The 22,517-nt window shown below is 35.1% G+C and overlaps 1 protein-coding gene across 3 annotated transcripts in view; it reads right to left on the reverse strand.

Moving 5' to 3' along the window:
* Positions 1-22,517, reverse strand: part of LOC140141926 (uncharacterized) — a 292,894-nt gene that overhangs the window by 10,448 nt on the left and 259,929 nt on the right. For 2 of the 3 annotated variants that reach the window (XM_072163809.1, XM_072163808.1), the window contains 3 exons: positions 21,150-21,208; positions 17,277-17,363; positions 599-730 (listed from right to left, as the gene is read on the reverse strand). In XM_072163809.1, the coding sequence (XP_072019910.1) occupies positions 599-730; positions 17,277-17,363; positions 21,150-21,208 (278 nt within the window). The remainder of the gene's footprint in view (positions 1-598; positions 731-17,276; positions 17,364-21,149; positions 21,209-22,517) is intronic. The other variant, XM_072163810.1, reaches the window with a different exon arrangement.

A 22,517-nucleotide genomic window follows, 5' to 3' on the forward strand; every position in this document is an offset into this window, starting at 1 on the left:
AATCAATTTGACAATTGTTTTTTGCCTCAAATGCATAATTGACTCTATAGAGAGTGAGCATTTCCTTAATTTTGCAACTGACATACATATGCGTTACAATGTACTTTACCGATAGTGTTATTGTTCTTAAACAATGATTTATGATTTAAGGTTGGTCTTAACCCTTAAATTATGGAAACTTAGTATATAAAAGTATACATATTTAGAATGGCAAATTGTAAATATTTTTGTTGATCAAAATTCAAAAATATAAAAACACGGTTCCTAGATATTTATATCCAGTTTAAAAAAATTAATAACAACTTTTTTACTCAAGAATTTTGTATTACGTTTCCCGAGAAAAAAATTGGCTAAAAACCCCGTTTTTTGAGATTTTCTCGAAAACTGACCATTTTTGCCCAAACTTGACCTCACAGATGGTCTTTGACATTCGAAATATGTATATACCTTTTTTTATACATTAGACCAACAATGTAGCAGTTATGAGGCTCAAAAGTTTGCATAATTCTAGGGTTAAGACCACCCTTAAAAGAATTCCATGAAAAGAGAGTTTGTTAGAAAAGGAAGACAATAGGTGGTTTACTACTTTGTGACTTACTTCAACTAGCTCTTGTCTCCACTGAGGAGGCAATCTCCGTACTATTGAGTCCAGCTCGCATTTATCACTGCTGCCAAAAGTTTTTGTCTTAGGGTAATCAAACCGGAAATTTTGTGATGATGATGATGTAGCCTGAAAGAAAACAATACAAAACAAAACATCATGTAGACTCATATTGTAATACTCGGAGCAATTTAGAATTAGCTGTTTGCTGGTACTCTGACCCAAGTCCTAGGTCTACTTGCTGTGTGATCACGGCATATAAATCTAAAGCAGCCAATTCACAGGCTGCCATCCAACAGGGAGTACGTGCAAAACAGTGGCCTCCAAATTGACTGGGATAACATCAAAGGGAATAGAGCCTAAAGACTTCCCAAGACGGGTATGTGAAGCAATTCACATTACGAGGGAAACCCAAATCAGACACAGAGGCAAAGGAGTGGACCTACCATAATGCAGTCATGTCTACAGTAGAATTCACCACGACCTTTGCAGGACTTAAACCCCATTAAAATCTATTAAAACAAGATAACACTCATTGAAAACAGCTCAACTATGTTAAATCATATCTTCTCTGGTTAAATCCCCACTACACATGTTTCTGTTTTACCTGTGCGGTATTGCAATGAGCTGGTATTATAGTTTCAATTGGGTAATCGATTATAAAGCAAACGAAAGGTAACAATACTCGTGTGCCTTTGTTTACGAAATGAGACAATAGTGTGCATATTGTTAACAGCATTCTTGAAAATGAGAAACATAATGGTTGTAAACTTAACACGGTTTGGAAATAATTTCTTCATATTTTTGGTGTTATCTGTCGTTTACATATCCTTCCTAAAACACCAAAGTGCGAATATTTCCAAACACCTAAATTAGCTAAAATTTAGGACATGTTACAAAACTATATTTTCTAGAATTTCAGAGAATGCTTTAAATATTGGCCGGTTCTTTTAATACAGTGACGTTAACTAGGCAATGGCCTATACTTCTAACATACACTATTTGTAGAGGTCACGCGTCAATGGTGAGAGCACTGTGTATTGTGTATAGGAAAACGGACAGTAACTGCAGTATGCAATCTCAGACACTTGTTCGAATACTTTAAATGCCTAATTTAAAATAGTCAACCTTCTACCCGTATAAGTTGTAATGCAAAATGTGCTCATCTTATCTCACCATATCTACCCCCAACATTGATTCGGAAGGGCATTATTATACGCAACACTATTTATAGGGTAATATGATATGCGTATCACTTGTTGGGAGTGAAATTGTACAAAATAATGCACGCGTACTGAGATGTACATTTCATTTCATTTTCAGTACAAGCGCATTATGTTGTACAATTCCTGCAGCAACAAGTAATACGCATTTATCGTCTTATTTCATAGTACCGTAGTGTATTTGGACGCGTTTATTTTTCTTACGGGTTGATGCATTTATATTTGCTAGGATATTCCAACATTTTTAGTGACGATTTTGTTATAATAATAGCAAAAATCACAGGTTTTTTTTTCTCGTGTATGATATAGGCAAATAACTGCGTTTTACTTGTATACTCGAGAAATTATACAATTAGACGCATCAACATCTCAGTACGTGTGTATTATTTTGTACAATTTCACTCCCAACAACTAATACGCATTTATTACTTATAAATAAATTTTCAAGGCGCACTATGGGATCGAAAAAAGTTGGATTTAGTAAGTGCTCGAATATATTTGTTCCGAAATGTAGACTCAGTCTGGAATAACGTGCTTATCTTCAAAAGGGAAGGGGCCACAACATCTGCTAATTAAATAACATAAATAACATAACGTATGACGTAATCACACAACAAGAAGGATATGAGCTCATGAGAAAGAACTCCTCAAAATTGAGATATCGTGAACACACTCAGCACGTCAGCACTCCTGGAGCATATGACCTCAACCTAACCCTAAATACTAGAGAACCTTTAACCCTTGTGCTCGTTCCAAGAACATTACGTGTTTACGAAATATCTATTTTGCAAAGTACTTGCAGTAGTGTAGAAATCTATTAAAATTGCTCTCAATTTCAATATAAAAATAGTTATTTTCCACTAAATTTAAGAATTATTGAAAAATGATTTAGCAACCATCAATGTCGATTTTTTAATGTCTTTTTCAAAGTTGAACCTTATGCTTAAAATAATTTTCCAGATTCACATATTTAACCTTATTAACAAGATTTGGCATCGCAACATGTGAAGAAACTTTAGTGCTGTACATGTATGTAACAAGATATAGCATGTACCGCTACAAATAATTCTGCAATATGCACGAGTTCAACATGTTCAAATGAATGGATAATGCATATAAATTAAAATTACCGATATTATAGATTTTACTCGTCTGAAAACTGTTTTGAAAAGCATAAATTAAAAAAAAATCAGCATAATTATGTAAGTCGGTTAATGACAATGACTGTATCAATGCGGGTTCTTTCGCATGTGTAATTACCACAAATGCAAAGAGTGACACTAATGTAAATTTTCAAAACTGGGAACTCTTTCATTTAACAGATACCTCAATCAGAACTAGATATAAAACATTCAGAATTGTTTTCAGGATTAAAATTTTTCAGAACTTGAATTTCATCTCTTCCTGCGATAGCATTTTCTAAAACAGGTAAGCTTGACATTAACAGTGATTTGATTTTCAAAAATGTCCCAGTGTCAATTTCCATAGAGATAATTTATTAAAAACATTACAGAATTGCATTTGGTTTTAAATTTAGTGTGGAAGTTCATTTTAATACGTTTCACTGAATTATCCGGATGATCTAGTGGGGCATATAACCAGAAAAGAGCAGTAAGTGACGTCATATAGGAGTGCTTCCTTTGGTATATCAGTACAAAGTATGCGAATTCCAGTTGATTTGTGTAATTAAACTACAGCTTCAGCTCTATCCCTTCCTAACGTTAACCCTAACCGTAAATCAAACAATTACCCTTAAAATTTACCATGATCTATCCTGAATTTATATTCCATTACTGAGCGACGAGCGATTGGTATTAATCAATGAGGTAGCGCGCTTCTCTAAACGCAACCAAAAGCGCTCTACTTCATTGGCCAGGAACCTAATCGCTCGTCGCTCAGCGAAGAAGAATTAATTCAACTTAATACTGACAAAAAAACATGACCAGACAACCAGTATAGAATTGGCCATTATACAAACGTCAGTACAAAATACGTCAGCACGATCGTTCGTTTGAAAAGAAAGAAAGAAAGAAAGAAAGAAAGAAAGAAAGAAAGAAAGAAAGAAAGAAAGAAAGAAAGAAAGAAAGAAAGAAAGAAAGAAAGAAAGAAAGAAAGAAAGAAAGAAAAACAAACAAACAAAACCCAAACAAACAGAGAAAACTCCCGCCAAGAATGGGGTTAATAATATAGGGAAGCCATAAAGATTATGTTTAATCCTTTGGATTAACACCTGTAAGCGTTGATGCTAACATAATTCTGATGCGTGATAAAAAGCTACTTGTATAAAAATGGGCCGAAATATTGAGCATTATTGAGATTGCTTCGGTGATTGCTTATGGCAGGCAATTCAAGGTTTTGAGAAAATGTCATCGTTGCTGGACACGTCGTTTAGAAAAAGTACTTTGAAATTAAATCGGAGAACTAGGTCTAGGGTTGAAATGCGCAATTTAAATGAGATTCTATTTATTTTTGGGATTTGACCAAACCTGGTTGATTACGACAAATCGTTGTGTTGTTTTTCATGTCAACAGTCATATAAATGTATATTGATTGATTAACACATTGGAAATAAAGCTTTACTAGATTTGTTATTTATATATAACTAAATCAAACAAAATCTCAAAATCAATTGATCATCCACCCGCGTTTTACGTGTACAAAGAGTCAGTTAACCAATATTTGATTTCACAGCTGTTGGACAAAAGGGTGAGTAAAAGGAATGCCACTTGGCAGGTGTATAAGATTACACATGCCTTTCACAATGAAAGTTCACCAATCAATATTTTATAGAGAAGATATCAATTGTTTTACCTCAATCCTTATGGAAATGAATATTCATATGATTTAAATATAGTAACTGTTGCTATGGTGATATATCAAGTGGCAAAAATGCCATCAGGTGTCATCGGCTTTTAACCAATGTACTCATTACATACACATATCCCACAATCCATCGCGCAATTTTGTAAGTAACTTATTTGCATGTGAGAGCACTTATATTCTTGACAAGAAACCAAGATATTGACAAGGTAATTTGAACACCGACTCTACAAATTCTGGGACATGAAGCAAATAGTATATGAATACTAGCACCTGGTATATCATGATTGTCTTCTGCAATCTAAGGAGGCATATTTCCACTTGAAAACGCCAGGTATAATTCCAAGTTCATTTTACAGTCTGCCTCTACGATGTCATGTCCTCTAGTCCTATGTATCAAATCAAACGGGTTCATACCGAGTGTAATATTCACCCATTTCCTTTAGATATCATGATACTCAGCCGATATGGGTATAATGTGTGAATGCCCAATCACCATGAACAGGTTCATATGAAGTTGAAAGTTGGTCAAGTTTACTATAGTTTATGATAAAGTCTAGTTGTAATTTATCTATATTTTACATCTAAAACAATTGATCAATTCAAATTGGATCATTGCTCAATTATACTACATCAATACATCATTGTTCATAACGGTATGTGTAACTTGAAGCTATTGTGACCTGCTACCACGAATTGAGCATAAAGTCGCAAGTTGGTAGTTTCGAAACGCTCTGGGTACTGCGTTGGTGTTCTTATGCACCTGTTCAAGTCAGTAGTGTGTCTGTATGTCCTTTATGAATGGGGCTAAACTGGGCCATTCTCGAAGGACATACTATAAAAATATATACTGCCATGAGAGGTTCTGGTTAAAACTATGGGCCCGAGGTGAGATCAATAGTATTAATTGATCTCAACGAGGGACCATAGTTTTAACCAGAACTCGAATAAAGGCAGTATATATTTGTTTATATACTTCATTAATATGTTCTTTGTTCATTGATTTGTTAAAAGAAAATTATTTGACGTCTTGACTCTCCCGCTTCTATCCTGAGTGAACAGCACGGCTAATTTAAGCACAACCTACCCTTCAAAAAATCGAATAGCCTAAAATCGGGCTAACCAATTACAGCAGCGCGAAATGACGCTATGGCAGTTTCGCGTGCGTGAACTGTTCCGTCGCATCGAATGCGCGCACGCGGAAGGCATGGTCAAAAGTACTATTTACGGCTTGGAGGTACTATTTACGGCTCATCCGGGACATTGAAAATACTATTTACGGCTTACAGGTACTATTTACGGATAGGAGTACTGATGGTAGAACTATTGTTGGTCATGTGATCCACTTTTAACCAATCAATGAACAAGAATATATTAATGAAGTATATAATACTGGCTAGTACAGGTGCGTGGCGAACAAAGAATCAACTCAGTCAGCCAGGATGTCTCGAAACTACTAACTTTTGACTTTGCGCTCATTTCGTGGTAGCAGGTCATATACATTTTAAGAGCATTTTTTAAATATTTTTTATGAATGATTTATTTTGACCTACTTTGACCTACCTTGGTCTGCATTAATGTTTCAAGCACTTTTTGTTGTAAGTAATTTAATATAATTAATATGCTTAAATTGTCGGCATAAAATAAACATAAAAGTAAACTTAAATTAATTATGTATCATGTTTAAAAGACCTTTACTTGTCTTTTTCATTCAAAGATTTTAGTATGGGTATTTACACAGGTCGTATTTACAAGCGTGTGTACGTACGTATACGTGTTCATCAGTCTTGTCAGTGCTGAATTCAATTATGCAGACCAGTCTTGGCACTTCGCGAAAAAATATTCCATACTTAATAGTCTGTACTTATATGGGATTAAGAAGAACATGTATTATTTTTTACTTTTTGAAGTTGACGTCTTGGAACAACATAGAATGTTTAGGCGACAAAACAAACCTGTTTTACGGGCGGATGGACCTTTGAATTAGGGTCCGGCAGTCGGGCGTGTTTTTTCTTCAGCAAATGACTCTAAAATCACCAAAAGTTTGGCAAAAAGCAGCCGTTTTCGTCAAACTCAATTCACTTTTGGCCAAAAATGGCAAATTTTACATGAACAGTAAATTGGAAAAATGAAACTCTAGGTTAGTCGGACCGGTACCCGTAGAACAGGTTTTATTCGTCTCCTTACTGGAAAGTCACGGGGTAATAAGAGAGCTTTATAAATATTAAATAAATAAAATGTTTTTTCCTCAATATGACGCTTCTTTGACTTGCTCATTTTGATGGCTCATGCAGAATTATACATACTCATATCACACTCTAAGTTGGCCTTTGCTTTAAGGGGGTACTACACCCCTCGATAAATTTGTGTCTATTTTTGCATTTTTCTCAAAAACTAATAACACAGTGGTAACAAAACTTATGTATATTATAGGGCAAGGAATCCAATTACTACACTGGAATTTCAGTGACCCAAGACAAGCGGTTTGTTATTTATGATAAGAAATAAGGTACCGCTAGCATGTACCTCGTTTCCTATAATATATACTGAACCGCTTGTCTTGAGTCACTGAAATTTCAGTGTAGTAATTGGATTCCTTGCCCCAAAAATATGTAGAACTTTTGTTACCAGTGTGTTATTATTTTTTGAGAAAAATGCAAAAATAGTCACAAATTTACCACAGGGGTGTAGTACCCCTTAATATATGTTTTACTGAGAGTTATACTTTCCAATTTATCAAATCCAATTTATTTTTCAATACAAAAGCCTTTACGAAAAACGAGGCCAACAAAATATTGAATTTGTCATAGCTTTGACAGTGGCGTTTGCTTTGTACAAGTCAATAATGATTATCAGTCATGGTGAAAACGTTTTTTATATGCAGTGTGTACAAACTTAACGCATTTTGATGGGTATTGCGGTATATCATTCCAAGATTGTGAATAAAAGAAGAAAACAAAACAAAACAAAACTTAAGTGTAAAAGCTTCGTTGAATAATTTCATGTAATCTATGAAGTCCTCCTATGTGAAGGACAAAATATTGTAGTGAGTAAAATTTTACTTGGTTTTGTCAGGCAAAATGGAAATAATATGCATATAAAAAATGTAAAAGCTTGTAAAAGAAAACCATTGTTCTATTTGTTTCCCTGCTACAGTCTATCCAAAAATGCCTCGTAACCATCAGTGTTAATGTATTAAATTTTTAAAATTTCCAAAAACATTATTGTAAATGTTAGATAGCAAGAATTTGACATCGTTTAAAAGTTGTGACTTGTACTGGTATTGTACAAGCCAACTATACCATTTTCACCCCGTTGTGGCAGTGACGTCATTGCGTATTTCATTGGTCGCAGCTTCAAATCGTTATGTTCGGTCAAATCGCTGGAGTGCGAGCCTCGACGCTTTGAGGTCAATACTACACCCGGATGGAAAAGGTTTAGCAGGTGTCATGTCATGAATTATGAACAAGAACCACTCATCTAGAGTTGCGTATTGTCTGGTCACAGACACCATAATATGATATGAATCTGAGATACCTGTGAGGGATGATTGTTGATGATGTTAAATAATGTCGGCTGATGTAACAAGGATAAGTACTTTATGATGCGCTGTCTTTATACAGGCTGTATCAAAATGATTGACACTCATCAAATTGTGTTGTTTATTGACGAACTTTCTTCTTCAACAGGGAACATTTAGGATACTCTTGAGATGCCCTGGATTTATAGCATTAATCTATATATAAGACAGCTCCTAAATTGCATTTTGATGTGTTAATCTTGCCCATAATCACTGAAAACTGACGGGTACCAATCATTTTGAAATAGTCTCTATTATATCACTGAACTAGCAGTGCAGGAATGAAGAGTTCCAACATATTGCCATCTATGGAGTGCCAACTATTTTTTCCCTTGAGTGTAGTTGTCTTGATTGATGACCAAAGAACAAGTTTAGTTGGTTTCCAGTAAATGATGCGAACTAACATAATGTCAACATGGATGTAATAGAAATCGAGCTAATGTCATGTTGGGTCAACATTCAAGTGTGTTTTAATATCTCCCCAAAATGCATCAGAAAATGCGCGGAGATCAAAATCCGGGATCTAAATGTTCTGCCGCAATGTCACTCCGTGTCCATAATAGACCAACACAATTGGACTTACATAAATGATGTTACAGAGCCATTTTGTGTAGAGTAAGTTATAAACTCACAAATGTTATGACGATTACTCTGAAATATGTTGTTAACTAGACGATTGTTTAGATATGTATTGATGTTGTTCATTTGTCAACGTTTAAACTTCGGAACTCTTTAATTTTCATCACGAGTTCAATGTTGCTATGACTATGGTAATCTTTGTAACATACCTCCACGGGGTGCGTTTAGTTTAAATCTTGATCACTGAGACAAGGGTAAAATAGTGATAGTTGATTTTTTTTTTGCAATAGGAATAAAGCTAGTTTTAAATTGACTTTGATTTACAGAATGTCGACAGGAATTGTGGGATATATACAATTCAATTCTAGGTTAACATGATGATATTTTAAATGCTTAACTCACCATTAAGATTCACAACATTGTATGTACTATAAAACAACATTGTCAAATTTATAAAAGCAGTGCGTTGTGATTGTGGCAATGTTTGCATCATTACAATAGACACTGTAATGATCTCAATATGTTTTTGATGAGGTAATATGGATCGTAATCGCTATAAAACGTGAGGATTTTGTTTTCATTGTCACACATTCTTTATATTGATAGGTATTGTCTAATTTCCTAATATCATTTGTGTTTTCAGGTATAGTCGTATTAATATCGCCTGTGCCTATTTAAGGCAGTCTAGTGTATCATTATGTTATTTCAGGGGTAGATCGGAAACAAAACTGTGAATTGCGTTTTTATTAATAGACTTTCAACCAACAGACTTCGGGTGGAAATGGTTTTGTTTGTGAGCATGGATGTGTTCTTATTGTTGGGAATGTCTAGGATGTCTAACACGAACTCCTTTCAGCGGTTAATGAAATGAACCCACTGCTTTGAAAATCCACAGTAGTTTGTATAGGTGTTGACTGGGTCATTTTGCTTAGGTTATGTTATTTGAAAAAGCTTTCAAAAGTTCAAAGTAGGAATATATTTGCATGATGTAATGGCAAAGGTTCCAAAGCAATGGAAATTGTAAATATTATTTAAAAAGAAAGAAAGAAAGAATGAAAGAATGAAAGAAAGAAAGAAAAAAAGAAGCAAAGAAAGAAAGAAAGAAAGAAAGAAGCAAAGAAAGACACACAGAAAGAAAGAAATAAAGAAAGAAAGAAAGAAGCAGAGAAAGAAAGAAAGAAAGAAAGAAAGAAAGAAAGAAAGAAAGAAAGAAAGAAGGAAAGCATATGGCGATTGCTAGCATTGGTTGTTTGTGACACTAGGCCTGAGCAACTGTTCATAGCTTTATTATTATGTTCCATGTGATACGTAAAATCTATCAAAAACGATCGCATCACAACTGTTTGCATCAACTCAATTGATCCACATTACAACTTCTTTTCCAAAAGACGGGTAATCTAATCATTAACATCATGGCAATTGCGATTAAATCATATTTATTCTCTTCATTCGTATTGAATTAATAAAAATCAATCAATATACAGACACCACTGAGATTATATTTAAAAAAAGTGAACATAATACGTTGAATCACCGAACCATACACTCTACCATTATGAATTACAACGTAATACGGATGATGTTATTCCATTCCTCAACCATGCTTCGTCGCAGGTCATTCGATGTGATTACATTGGTTACTCTGCCACCCACAGCACCACCAAGCTGGTCTCACAAAGCTTCACAAGTGTTCAATCGGGTTGAGATCTGGGCTGATGGCAGATCATTCCATTCTCTCTACTCCTATATTCTGTAGGTAGTCGTTGATCATCCTAGCTATGTGGGGACGAGCGTTGTCATCTTGGATGATCGCATTACGTCCCAGATTGCGAAGGTTTTGGATTGCACAGAATAATAGTCAATTTGGCACATTCTATATGAGACCCCACTACATTCACAAAAGGTGATTGAACTGAACTACATTTCCTTACGTAGGACTCGCATTAAAAAGTATTGTTCAATACAAATTCCTGACAAATACAACTATTTTGCGGGGCAACACTTCATGATGGGGATAATCGAATAAATATCATCTCAGCGCATCCAAATATTATAACTGGAACATTCGTTCATATTGCACCAAATGGATTGATCCAAAAAGTGTAGACAAATATGGCGAGAAACAACTAAATTTGTATTGCGTGTTTATCATCTGGTTTGTCAAGTAAAAGTTGAAATCTTGTTGGGTCTGACAATTCACGTTTAATTCACGATTTTTCACATTTATCGCTACTTTGTCAAATATTTAATAAAAAAACATAGTCTAAGTTACTTGAATATACTTGAGTACAATTAGGTACACACTAATCGCTGTAGAATTGACGTAATAATCGGATTAACTACTATAGCAATAGCTGAATACAATTTTGACTATATCGCCCTGCACTACAACGTTCACGCGGTAGCTATGCATTAAACCATATGATGCTAATCACTCGCACCTCAAGAGCGGTATTGTATTCAATCTATGATTGCAGACATACACAGGTGATGAGTGCAACCTGTTTGTAGAGAAGGGCGATATAGTTAAAATTGTATTCATCTATTGTTATGGTAGTTAATCCTTTTATTACGTCATTTCTACAACGAATAGTACAATGGTGATCGTATATGACCAAAGGGAAAGGACGATTAATGGTGAACTTTCGTAGCAATAAGATGTCAACAGAAGGAAATATTTACAAGAATGTTAAGGATGATGCTTCCACCATTTTACTTTCTCAATTCCTGATAGATTACTAGTATATTGATCTAAAGAAGTGTTTAAATCCAGTTTAAAATAAAGAGACACTTTATTATCAAATCAGCAACAATCAGACAACGATTCTCTGAGGGCATTATATTCATGACAATAATGAAACCTGATTTGAGGCAATCTGAATGTGACACACATTCCACTCAGTCTATTTAATGCAATTAACCTGTTCAGTATACATTTTAAAGAATCGGTGTTAAATCCTTTGTCATTGACCGACGGATACGTAATTTGAATGCTTACACCATAAAGGTCTGCCACGTACGTCTATCACATGAAATTAAGTTGAAGAGCTATAGGTGATAGCAGGTGGCACTGTTGTTATGTAATGCTGGTTTCATACTGTTATGCCGCTTGCCGCTGAGCGGCGTGACACATGCGCATTGCAGACACCCCGACAAAATCAAGGCTTATCATTGGCTGATACGTCATGCTGCTTGCCGCAGCGGTAAGCGACAGGAAAGTCTGAAAGGGGCATAATAATAGGGAATTAGCACCTGGCTAGTGTGAATTAAAATATTACTCTCTCTTGAATGTCGGGATTAGTGCTTGAGACAACCTACTTATTTTGAGATTACACCACATTTCGCCATACTGCATTTTAGAAACGCTTGCTGTTAGAATAAGATACATTTTAATGCTAATTTATTGCACATTCTAGGGAAGCGTGGTTACCGTTTTAAAATAACCGAGTGAGAGGGTTTTCAAGAAAATGTTTTTCCTGTCAAAACTGAAACATCCTCTGTATAAAAGAAAATATGAATATTAACTGCACATCATATATAACGATTCGTGATACCCAATTGTGGCACATTTGATGTCGTTTATGAGGCAGAGAATTTTATTCCAATTTTATATACGCCAAAATATTTTTTAATTGAGCGAGAATGGCGATAGAAAAAACGTTGAAAATTCCATGTATAAATTACATTAGACCCCACAAATTATTACTTTTTCGTTTTTATGGTAATCTAATCTTTTATTTCCTGCAATAAAATTATGGTTCTAATGTGGATTATTGTATAATTGATGAAAACATCGACGTGTATAAAAGAAGCTACAAGAAAAATGGTAGGCCACGCCAAATTGATAATCTATGCTTTTAGTATACGGCGAGTTCGTAGCGCACGTGTGAATCAAAATCGATATACTATTGTGCGTGTATAGCCTCATTTATTGTCCTATTTCTGTATATAAAACACGCAGTTATCAACAATTGAGCGCTATTAATACACATTAATGTTTTTAAACAAATAAAATTCCAAAATATGGTACGTTTTCTGTCTTTGCTTGTCACTTGGTATGTTGAAGTAATGAAGTTGCGATTATATTTTTAAATTTTCATCATGACACCAGCAAGCCTGATAGCCGAGCGGTCTAAGGCGCTGGTGTTATGTCAATATCGTATAGGAGTACATTATAGCGGCTCAGTGCAGCGTGGGTTCGAACCCGCCGGCGCCTCTGACAAAATAAATTTAATTATTTTTTTTAATTTCATAATGATTATGTTAGGGAAATGGGGCTGGGAGAATGTATGTATGGCGAAGAGTGGTGTGTTTCGAGATCAACCACTAATTGCAATAAAACAGGTGATACGTAAAATCCTTTCACATTCTTTCCCGAAATCAAATCGATAAAACTTACTTCGATCGCATCACAATTGTTTGAATCATGAACTCTGAGTTGAACCAGCGTATAACTTCCTGACCGAATGACAGGCAATTTAACCATTATCATCATGACCATGGCGATTAAATCATATTTGTTTTCTTCATTCGTGAATTGAGAGAAATCAATCAATGTACAGACACCGTCCTCCCTAGATACCCACGTGGCCACTGAAATTACATCTCAAGAAAGTGGACATAATATTATGTTGGACCACCAATCAATCACAGACCCTAGATATTTTCTTTCTAGGCTCTGTGAGTGTGAATCAATACACTCTTATTCTATGAATTAAAACAGATGATCGTCCCTGACTGGAGTTCATTGAAATAAAATACGGATGAAGCATCAAATAAATTACTAACAGATATGGCGATGTGTTGGACTTTGAACTACACGCTATTGTTACACTCATTTGTACTTCCTCAAAAACCAGGGCTCAAAAAGGATCAATTTGGTACAAGAAATACTCCACTAGTAAAATGTGGAACATAAATGATCAGAGGGAACTGTATAAAACCATCTAACAATAATTAACAACGACAATCAGACAATGATTCTCAGAGGGCATCAGGTTATTCAGTTTAAATCCATACAACCCCTATATGGAAAACATGACCTTAATCTCTCACACAGAGCGTAGATTTCCCTGTGTGGGAGATTAATGTCATGTCTTCCATAGGTGTGTATGGATTTCAACTGGAATAGCTATGTAGCATGTTAATAATGAAACCTGATTAAAGGCAAGCTGAATGTGACACACATTTCACTCAGGCTATTTCCTCCAATTAACCCGTTTAGTATACATTCTATATAATTGGTGGTGTTAAATCTTTCTTCCTTGACCGACCGATACGTAATTACAATGGTAACATCATTATAAAGGTCTGACACGAATGACATCACTTGAAATTAAGTTGATAGGTGATAGCATGTGGCACACCTGGATGGTGTGTATTAAACATCGCTGTCTCTTGTATGTCGGAATCTGTGCTAGACACAACCTACTTATTTTGCGTGCATCTTCAAGTTTTCATACTTTTAAATAAGTTGATGATTTCTTTTACCAGAACTAGTGAGTAAAATTTAATAAACGATGGTTTTTCTTAAATAAGAGACCAAAATCAAATAAAAATATTTAATTGACAATATTCATTCAAAACGGAAGCATTTCAATGCGCCCATGGATTAGCCGGAAGGAACGCTCTATAGAGGAGTCCTTAATAATCCGATAAAATAACACTGAACAACTAGATGTGTTATTTATTTAATCCCATAGCCTCTTGGAGGGTTATAATTTCACTAGCTTCTGCACAATATAATTCGATTAGTACAAAGCAAATGTGATCCTGCGGTGGAATGTGAGTATCTGTGTGTAATCATTGCCTAAAACATTACTTATAATCGAACATTAGGCGGATAGAACATGGCTATAATAAATTAATATTGAAAGTCATAGCCTAAAACAATGCTTACGATCGAATTTCACTGGATGGAATTTGACATAACCTGGTTTTGCCAGGATACATCGTATCAAAACAACCAGACAAATAATGTGATCCTGGACTTCGTATGATATAATAGATAGACTGATCATCAAAATTTCCAAATAGGGCGACTTATTGCATACGAACTAGGTCCGGGTTATTCAACTATTAGGCCAAAGATTTTAGATGACTTTTATACACTTCTTAAGTGCAGTCTAATACATAGGTAAAGTATGTAGCTGAGTTTACATACCGTAGTATTCAACGCATGAGTAAAACTGCATTATGGTACATTATGGTAGATGTAGCTGTGTGTTTGGGTGTTATTTTCTACATAATAGTCGAAACAATGTTTTTGGCATCCTTACACCTCAAAATATGATTGGTTCCATTTTTATGTCCCATATGCTTTCCACGAGGGGCCGAAGATTATACATGTAATGGGGCCATAACTCCACAATGACCCTATCATGTTGTAATTTATCTCAAAGTCTTCCTGGGAATAAAAACAATTAATTGTGCACAAGATATATGACATTAACCTATACCTCCAGAACTAAGCACCTTAGTGCAATATGAATGAATCTTTTTATTTCCATAATAAAAAACAACAAAATACAAAGAAATTCAACATTGAAAAAATAAAATAAAACAAGACAATTATGGAGGAGATGATACTTAGCGAGAGGAACAATTTGATACCCATTATGACTCGACCCCTCGTGGGAAGCATAGGGGGATAGAAATAAATGGAACCAATTCTAGTTTTATCATTTGAGGCGTAAGGATACCAAAAAATAGCAAGACAAAATACTAATTCAAATCAGTATATACAGTGCACTACATAGACACCTACCAATAAGTAATTACCCACTGAATGAAAGACCATTATTCCAAAACGGTTGATCGTTTGCAAAATTTGGGATATGGATTCGAAACAGAATTATTTGTTTATATATTACGTGTCCAGCCAGGTATGTTTATCTCATTGGGAACCTCGGATTGGAAAACGCTCTTGTACTTGGTGTAGTTGTGTCTGGCGTGTGATGTACGTGGTGAGATGTGGTGTGGTGTGGTATGGTATGGTGAGGTATGGTGTGGTGTGGTGAGGTATAGTGAAGTGTAGTGAGGTATGGCGTGGCGTGGTGTGACGTGCTATAACGTGACGTGACGTGACGTGACGTGACGTGACGTTCTGTGACGTAAAAGGGGTGGTGGCAGTGGTTGCACAAACATTCGGAGCATAAGCATTTCAGAATATATCTATATCACTCGTAGATAACGCAGATTTATATACTTTCTTTGCGTGTGCAAGATTGTCGGGGTGTGTTCGTATGTAGATGTGGGTGTTTTTGAGTATGTTGGCATTAGTTCAAGCACGCGTATAAACTACTATTGGTTACAGGGTACGATTGTAATCTACCAAGTACTTTGATGCAATAGAGAAGTCAAACTGAAAAGGTGTATTGCCGATTTTATGAATGAGTTGTTCAATAGGTCGTTGTCTTACACAAACACAGTCTCGACAATCAAACAAATAATGGCAAGGTTAGCTCACGGCAAATAATGATCATTGCCCAATGAGATGTATCGTTATTTCGTTGGACAGAATATTGCGAAGCAGTTCATTGGTCGAACAGGAGCTACATATCGCCTGCAACTGAACTTAAAACACAACTGGCTTTTGTAGCAGAACAGATTAAGATAATGGTACGTAAGAAAAGCTATAACACTTGGATGAAGATATAGCCTAAAGTGATGACAAGGAACATTTAATTAACGTGTCAATATAAAAGTTGAGACAAAAATAACCGTGTAATAATTGCACCAAAGACGTATTTTAATAGCTGCCGTGTAAGTGATTACTTCCGATTCCAAATAAAGCGTCGACTCGGTAAAAATTATTGCTTTTGCGATGCTGTGTTATATGGTCATTGCTCAAAATCTTATTTGTTAACATATTTCTACACCATAACAGGCATTGTCAACTTTGTTCTGCGCTGACGTTACTTTTATGCTGTGCACTAAACATCTGCGGAGATCACAAAAGAAAAAGAAATATTTACCTTGCGTTTCTATTTCTTTTAACATGCTCGAAATAAATAATAATTTATAATAGTACTATAATCTTTCCCTTCAAATATGCAACTAACCTGCCTTTCGTTGAATGTAACAGTCCTCATGAAACATTCTTACCATTACTCGTTAAAACATTCAACAATTGTATATCAGTCACGTTTGCACGAAGACAGAAAACTGACCCAAGAGGTTTTACGTTTAGTTTACACGATTGACCGTATCTTTGCTTGTAGATCACCAATTTGATTGGAACAAAGCTTATTGAATAGCTTAAAAGTTTAAAAAATCAAAGCAACAAACATGTGACATTATTTAAAAATATTTTCCGAATTGTATTTTTTGTTACAGCCTGTACAGTTGCAAACGGCAGCTATTAAATTACGCACATTTGTGTTTCATATAAAGTTCACCAATAGAATTTGACCGGTGAAATCTATCCACCAATGAGCACACAGGAAAAGAACACATCGACAAAACATGTCACCTTTGAATCAGCCTCGGTCTTGTAAGTTTTAAAGATTTTATCTGCCACGTTATCCTCTACCGCCCGGAGAATATTGTCAAAACCACTCTGGAAAAAAATGACACGTGTATTGATTGAAAGTATTTTAATCCACAGCCGATGACTTGTTCTTCTCCTTAAACACTTGCCACTTGAGAAACACGGTAACCTGGGCACGGTACAAAGATCTCAGCTGTGAATTCCCGTGTTTTTGCAACCACCAAGTGAATAAGAACATTAAGCTTAACCATAATTCCCCTAGGGAATTACGTGGCGAAGCTTCAAATTGAAACACACCACCATTAAACAATTTATCCATAACTTCTTTACATATCTAACTTTGACATACCATCCATAAGCACAATTTATTGTTAATGTGTTGTTTTCGGGATGACACACAAAATAAATTGTTTTGTACTTTGTTGTGTTATGTTATCGTCTAGGACATCAGGTATGGCATCCTAGATGTACTGATTGATTATCAGTGTCAAAGAGGTTAGCCACCTCTAAGCATGGATGTTATGACGCCACTCTACGGGTTTTGATAGCTCAAGCAGCTTATTTCCTAGAGGGACATAATGACAATGTAGTGAATACAAAAATTCAACAATCAATTCTGCTAAAAGTTTTACAGAGGTTATTAAAAATAGCTCTCCAGATATATAAGCTAGCGATGCAATAATGGTCAGTTTGAATTTGGAAAATTACTACCTTTCTGTCACAGTTTTGGCAATTCGAAATGTGCTCATCAAACATATGCTCACACATTCAAAAGCAAAAAATAAAAAGCAAGAAAAAATAAAACAAAGAAAAAAAGCATTATAGGTCGGAATTATTTTCCAGCAGTTGCAGCTGTTAAAAACAGATGTAAGTCCGCCCACCCGCCACTGTTCTAGCGGGTATAAGTTAATTTTGTTGTATCACTAGCACTCTAAATGTGGAATTAAACAGTTGATACAGCAGACTGGAACAATGTTCAGTGTATAAAGTAAGGTACAGCCCAATTGAACCACATTGAACGAACATTACTATTTATACCACTACTACTAAGTTCAACATCTACGTATAGCTGAAACACGATTTTCACTTAAAAATCCTAGCGACCAGAGTGCTATTTATTGTAATTTCATTCCGAAGTAAATTTTCCCAAATCCTCAGCTCAATTTGCATTAGTAAATCGAGACTTTGTTATCACCGATGAGTTGATGGTTTTATCAAGTAGGCTTGTGTCAGAGGGATAGTATGTTTGTGTAAATTCCACGCATAGAAAGCGCATAATCCGAGTTGGGAAATAATACTACAGTTGACATTCAAGACATTGGTTTATCAGAAAGATCATAGAAATTATTACACTAAGAGATATAAATCTCCTTAATTCCATATAATGCGTAATACTTTATTAGTCTAGCACAGTTATATGAGATGCTCATAAAGGTGGTATTTTCGGTCTACATTTGCTAGTCCTCTAATCCTAATAGGTGCGCTAGTCCGAAAAATTTGTTAGTACCCTAACCCTAAACCAAACCATAACCCTAACCCTAAACCAAATCCTAACCCTAACTCAAACCCTAACTCTAACCCTAACCCAACTTTCGGACTAGAGAATCACTTTTTCTAGCGAAACATTGTAGGAATCCAGCATATTCGAGACTGTAAAATATTTTAAAGTAAAAGAAATTAAGTACAAAAAGAGAAGAAAAATCAAATTGTAATGCTCGTGAAAAATTGTGTCAACTTTTTATGATGAAACGATGCGTCATTATTGAAAGAAATGTAGTTGGAAAAGAAATAAGAGACACGAGAGAAATACAAATGCATAAAACCGAATTATTGATATAAAAAGGAAAAGGTAGAGGAATAAAGGTGAAGGATGTGGTAAAGAAGGGAAGGCCAAAACGTCAGAAAGGTACCTGAAAATGACATCAAAGACAGTTAGTTATTGACCACCCTGAACAATCCTTTTACATAATACTACGGAATATAGGTCGTACCAATTTCAGATGATGAATCACGCCAATTATATTCCAAAGTATTTTAATTGATGTAAGTTACAATTATTGACGATGCATATTACTTAACGTTAAACAAAATAGTATCATCCTACAATTACCGTAATTGCATCACATTATCTGTACGCAGTAATTGCTCAGTAAATTGCTCTGCTTGGATGTCCTAATTACTGATAATAAGGATTCAGCTAATATTGAGCTACATATTCTAGGCTATCAATATGTTTTAGTTTGAGTTGGCATACCAAAATAATGTATTTAGCATTAGATTTACTTTATGTTCAGTTTCAGTTTTCTTTTACTGAAATGACGTGAACATTACATAAAAGGTAATAATATCACAACAGCTTGAAGAAAAAAAAGACATAACCGCGGCATATCAGAGTATGCAGGTGTTCGCCATTTTGACGTAAAAGAGGCAAAAATGTACATTTGAAAGTGTGATGGAATATTGCAAGATTCATGCTGTGAACCCAACTAGACAGATTTGGACTCATATCAAAATTGAGGTCTTTTGTATAATTTGTAATGTCGAAAATAAGGCTCGTTATATCGAATTCGAAATAAGGGTCACTATTTCGAATATGAAATGAGGTTAACTAGGATTAGGGTAACGGTTAGGCTTAGATTCTGCATTCATGCATTTCAACTATCCACTTGAATCGTGTTTTCAACATCGCCCCACCATTGGTCTACGTTTATGCCTATATTTCAGAATGTGTGTAATGCCACCGGGGCACTCTCGGTCGTTTTGAAATAAATAACTCAGTGGTAAAAAAAATAAAAATTGCTCTAATTTCAAGTACATCATATCATTTATCTATGCCCAAGAATCCCAAAAATGTAGTTAAAGGGTTTCCCTGATACAACCTGCAACTCAAAAGTTATGTGACTCAAAAGGCAAAAAGGTAAAAGGTCAATTACTAATGTACAGACATAATTTATTTTCGTGGATGGATCTACGATTAGCTTAAGTCATCTGGGTGTAAACACGCGTTTTACTATGTCAGATGAAAACCTAGCCTGATAGGAAGGGGTGGGCACAAGCCGTTTTTCGGCAAGTATCCTATGGGATTTTGACAAGCGTAACTCTGATATTTGGTTAATATCCCCACAACGTATTTTGATACCCTATCATAGGGTGTATTACAAATAGATCTGGTGCGGGTAGTTTCTCTCTTAATAATAATAATTGTTTTTAGTAATTCTCGGAACGAGCAATAATGCTTTCTTAGTGTTACTAGGTAATTCGCTGCTTATAGATTTTGCTTCAATTTTGTACATGTGTTTTAACAATATTGCGGGGCTCATTATCTCCACACTATGCAGTTGCTATATTACGCAGTTAGGAAGGGATCAAAAATGTTAATTCAGTTCCCTATTTTCAGGTAACGATCGAGAGGCTATGCCCTTTAACCTTTTCCGAAACCTTTCAAGAGCACGGTAACCTAACGGTTAGGGTGTTCGACTCATGATCGCATGTTTGTGGGTTCGAACCACCGTCAGGGACAAAGTGTTGTGTCGATCCATAGGGGTAGTAACCGGTGGCGTTGTTGTTGCCAGTTACGTGGCGTTATATCCTAGTGGCACCGGAATAAATGTAAAGCGAATTGAACAAATTGAAAAGATGTAATATAAATGCTGACATTTACACAATTTCAAGATCATATCGAATCTATCAGACAGGCATCTACAATAGATGACAAGAAACATGTATATTTACGAAGTGTCTCAACGTGTTTTGCTTATACGTCGTGTTCTTTCAAAAAGGACTAGAGATGTAAAAACAAAATCTCAATTAAAAAAAAAAAAAGAAGATGAGATATAAATAATAATAGCCACTCACGTCTCTTCGGTTGTCTTCATAAAACCCTGTTTCAGGTAGTTGTAAAGCTCGCTTTCCAGCTGCAAATAAAATAGACAAGTAAAATAATGTATATTATATTGAAAATATATCAATTACTTCTATACCATAAATCAAAATGAATCGGATGCTTTGACAATAGACTTGGAGATACATTCAACACAAGACTGCTTTTGAGTGTTTAAAAACCTGTTCAACTGCAAGTTTATTTCAGCATATACGAACATTTGCCAAAAACAGACCCAATAACAGAATATGATGCTTGGGACAGTAGGAAAAACTCCGAATTTACCTAATCAAAGAAGAAATAATTAATATATTTTTTAACACACACAAAATACAGCACAGATCAAGACAGAACTGTCCAGACAGACTGGACAGGAAGCTCAGAAGCACTTTGGTAAAACTCTTGCTACTCGTATTATATTACTTTATTAATTTAATCGATTTGTAAATTATATGATTATTTCAGCGTGATGTAAAGAAATGTTCAAATGAATAATGGCTTTATCTAAATCCGACCTGAGCAGTAGGATTGGTTGCTTCATCACTGTTTTGTTCCTGGGTATTCCCCAATTGAGGGAAATTCATAATCCTGTTTAGTGTTGCGAACTCAAATTGAAAGGTTACCAGGTCTGAAGGGTTAGTTTTCAAGCATATCAAGCTTTTGATTCTTAATCACATGCTTAGAGAAAATACCCCAATTACATAAAACAATTATAACCTGCAATTGTCTTTATACTATTATACTTTAAAGTTACGTCGGCGAGATGAAAGAATATACAAGGGAGAACGGAAGTAAAACACAAGTTCGATCAACAATTATGTGCAAATATTCAATTATAGGTAATTACTTGATGTACTAACAAGACTGACACTTAAGGTGAAGTTGACTGGCTTTCGTGATAATTGCATTTTTTAAATATAAATCAAGCTTACGGTAGGAAACACATCCGTTTGAATCAAATGAAGCTAATGTTGTTGTTACTAATCGTGCGACAATGTTAAAAACATAACATTAATCAATTTCTTCCGTTCTTATGAGCTAATTTAAGAGTCGCGACGTATTCCTCAATTAGATTCATTAGCAGTTGGGATTAATCGAGATATTTCCTTGCGATATTTCATTTCTTGATATATCTATACGTTTTACTGGTTTCGTTGCGCGTGTCCTTCTTAGCTTCTTCATGTTTATTTTATCTTCTAATTTATGTGTCATGTCTTTTGTACTCTTGACCAGCATACAAGCTGATTCAAAAATAATGCTTACAGAGTATAGATCATGAAAATATCATGGGATAGAGCAGATGTTAAACCTTAAGATAGAAAAAATTGTTGTATTTAGTATAG

Source organism: Amphiura filiformis, chromosome 20, assembly GCF_039555335.1.
Source record: "Amphiura filiformis chromosome 20, Afil_fr2py, whole genome shotgun sequence".
Taxonomy (NCBI): domain Eukaryota; kingdom Metazoa; phylum Echinodermata; class Ophiuroidea; order Amphilepidida; family Amphiuridae; genus Amphiura; species Amphiura filiformis.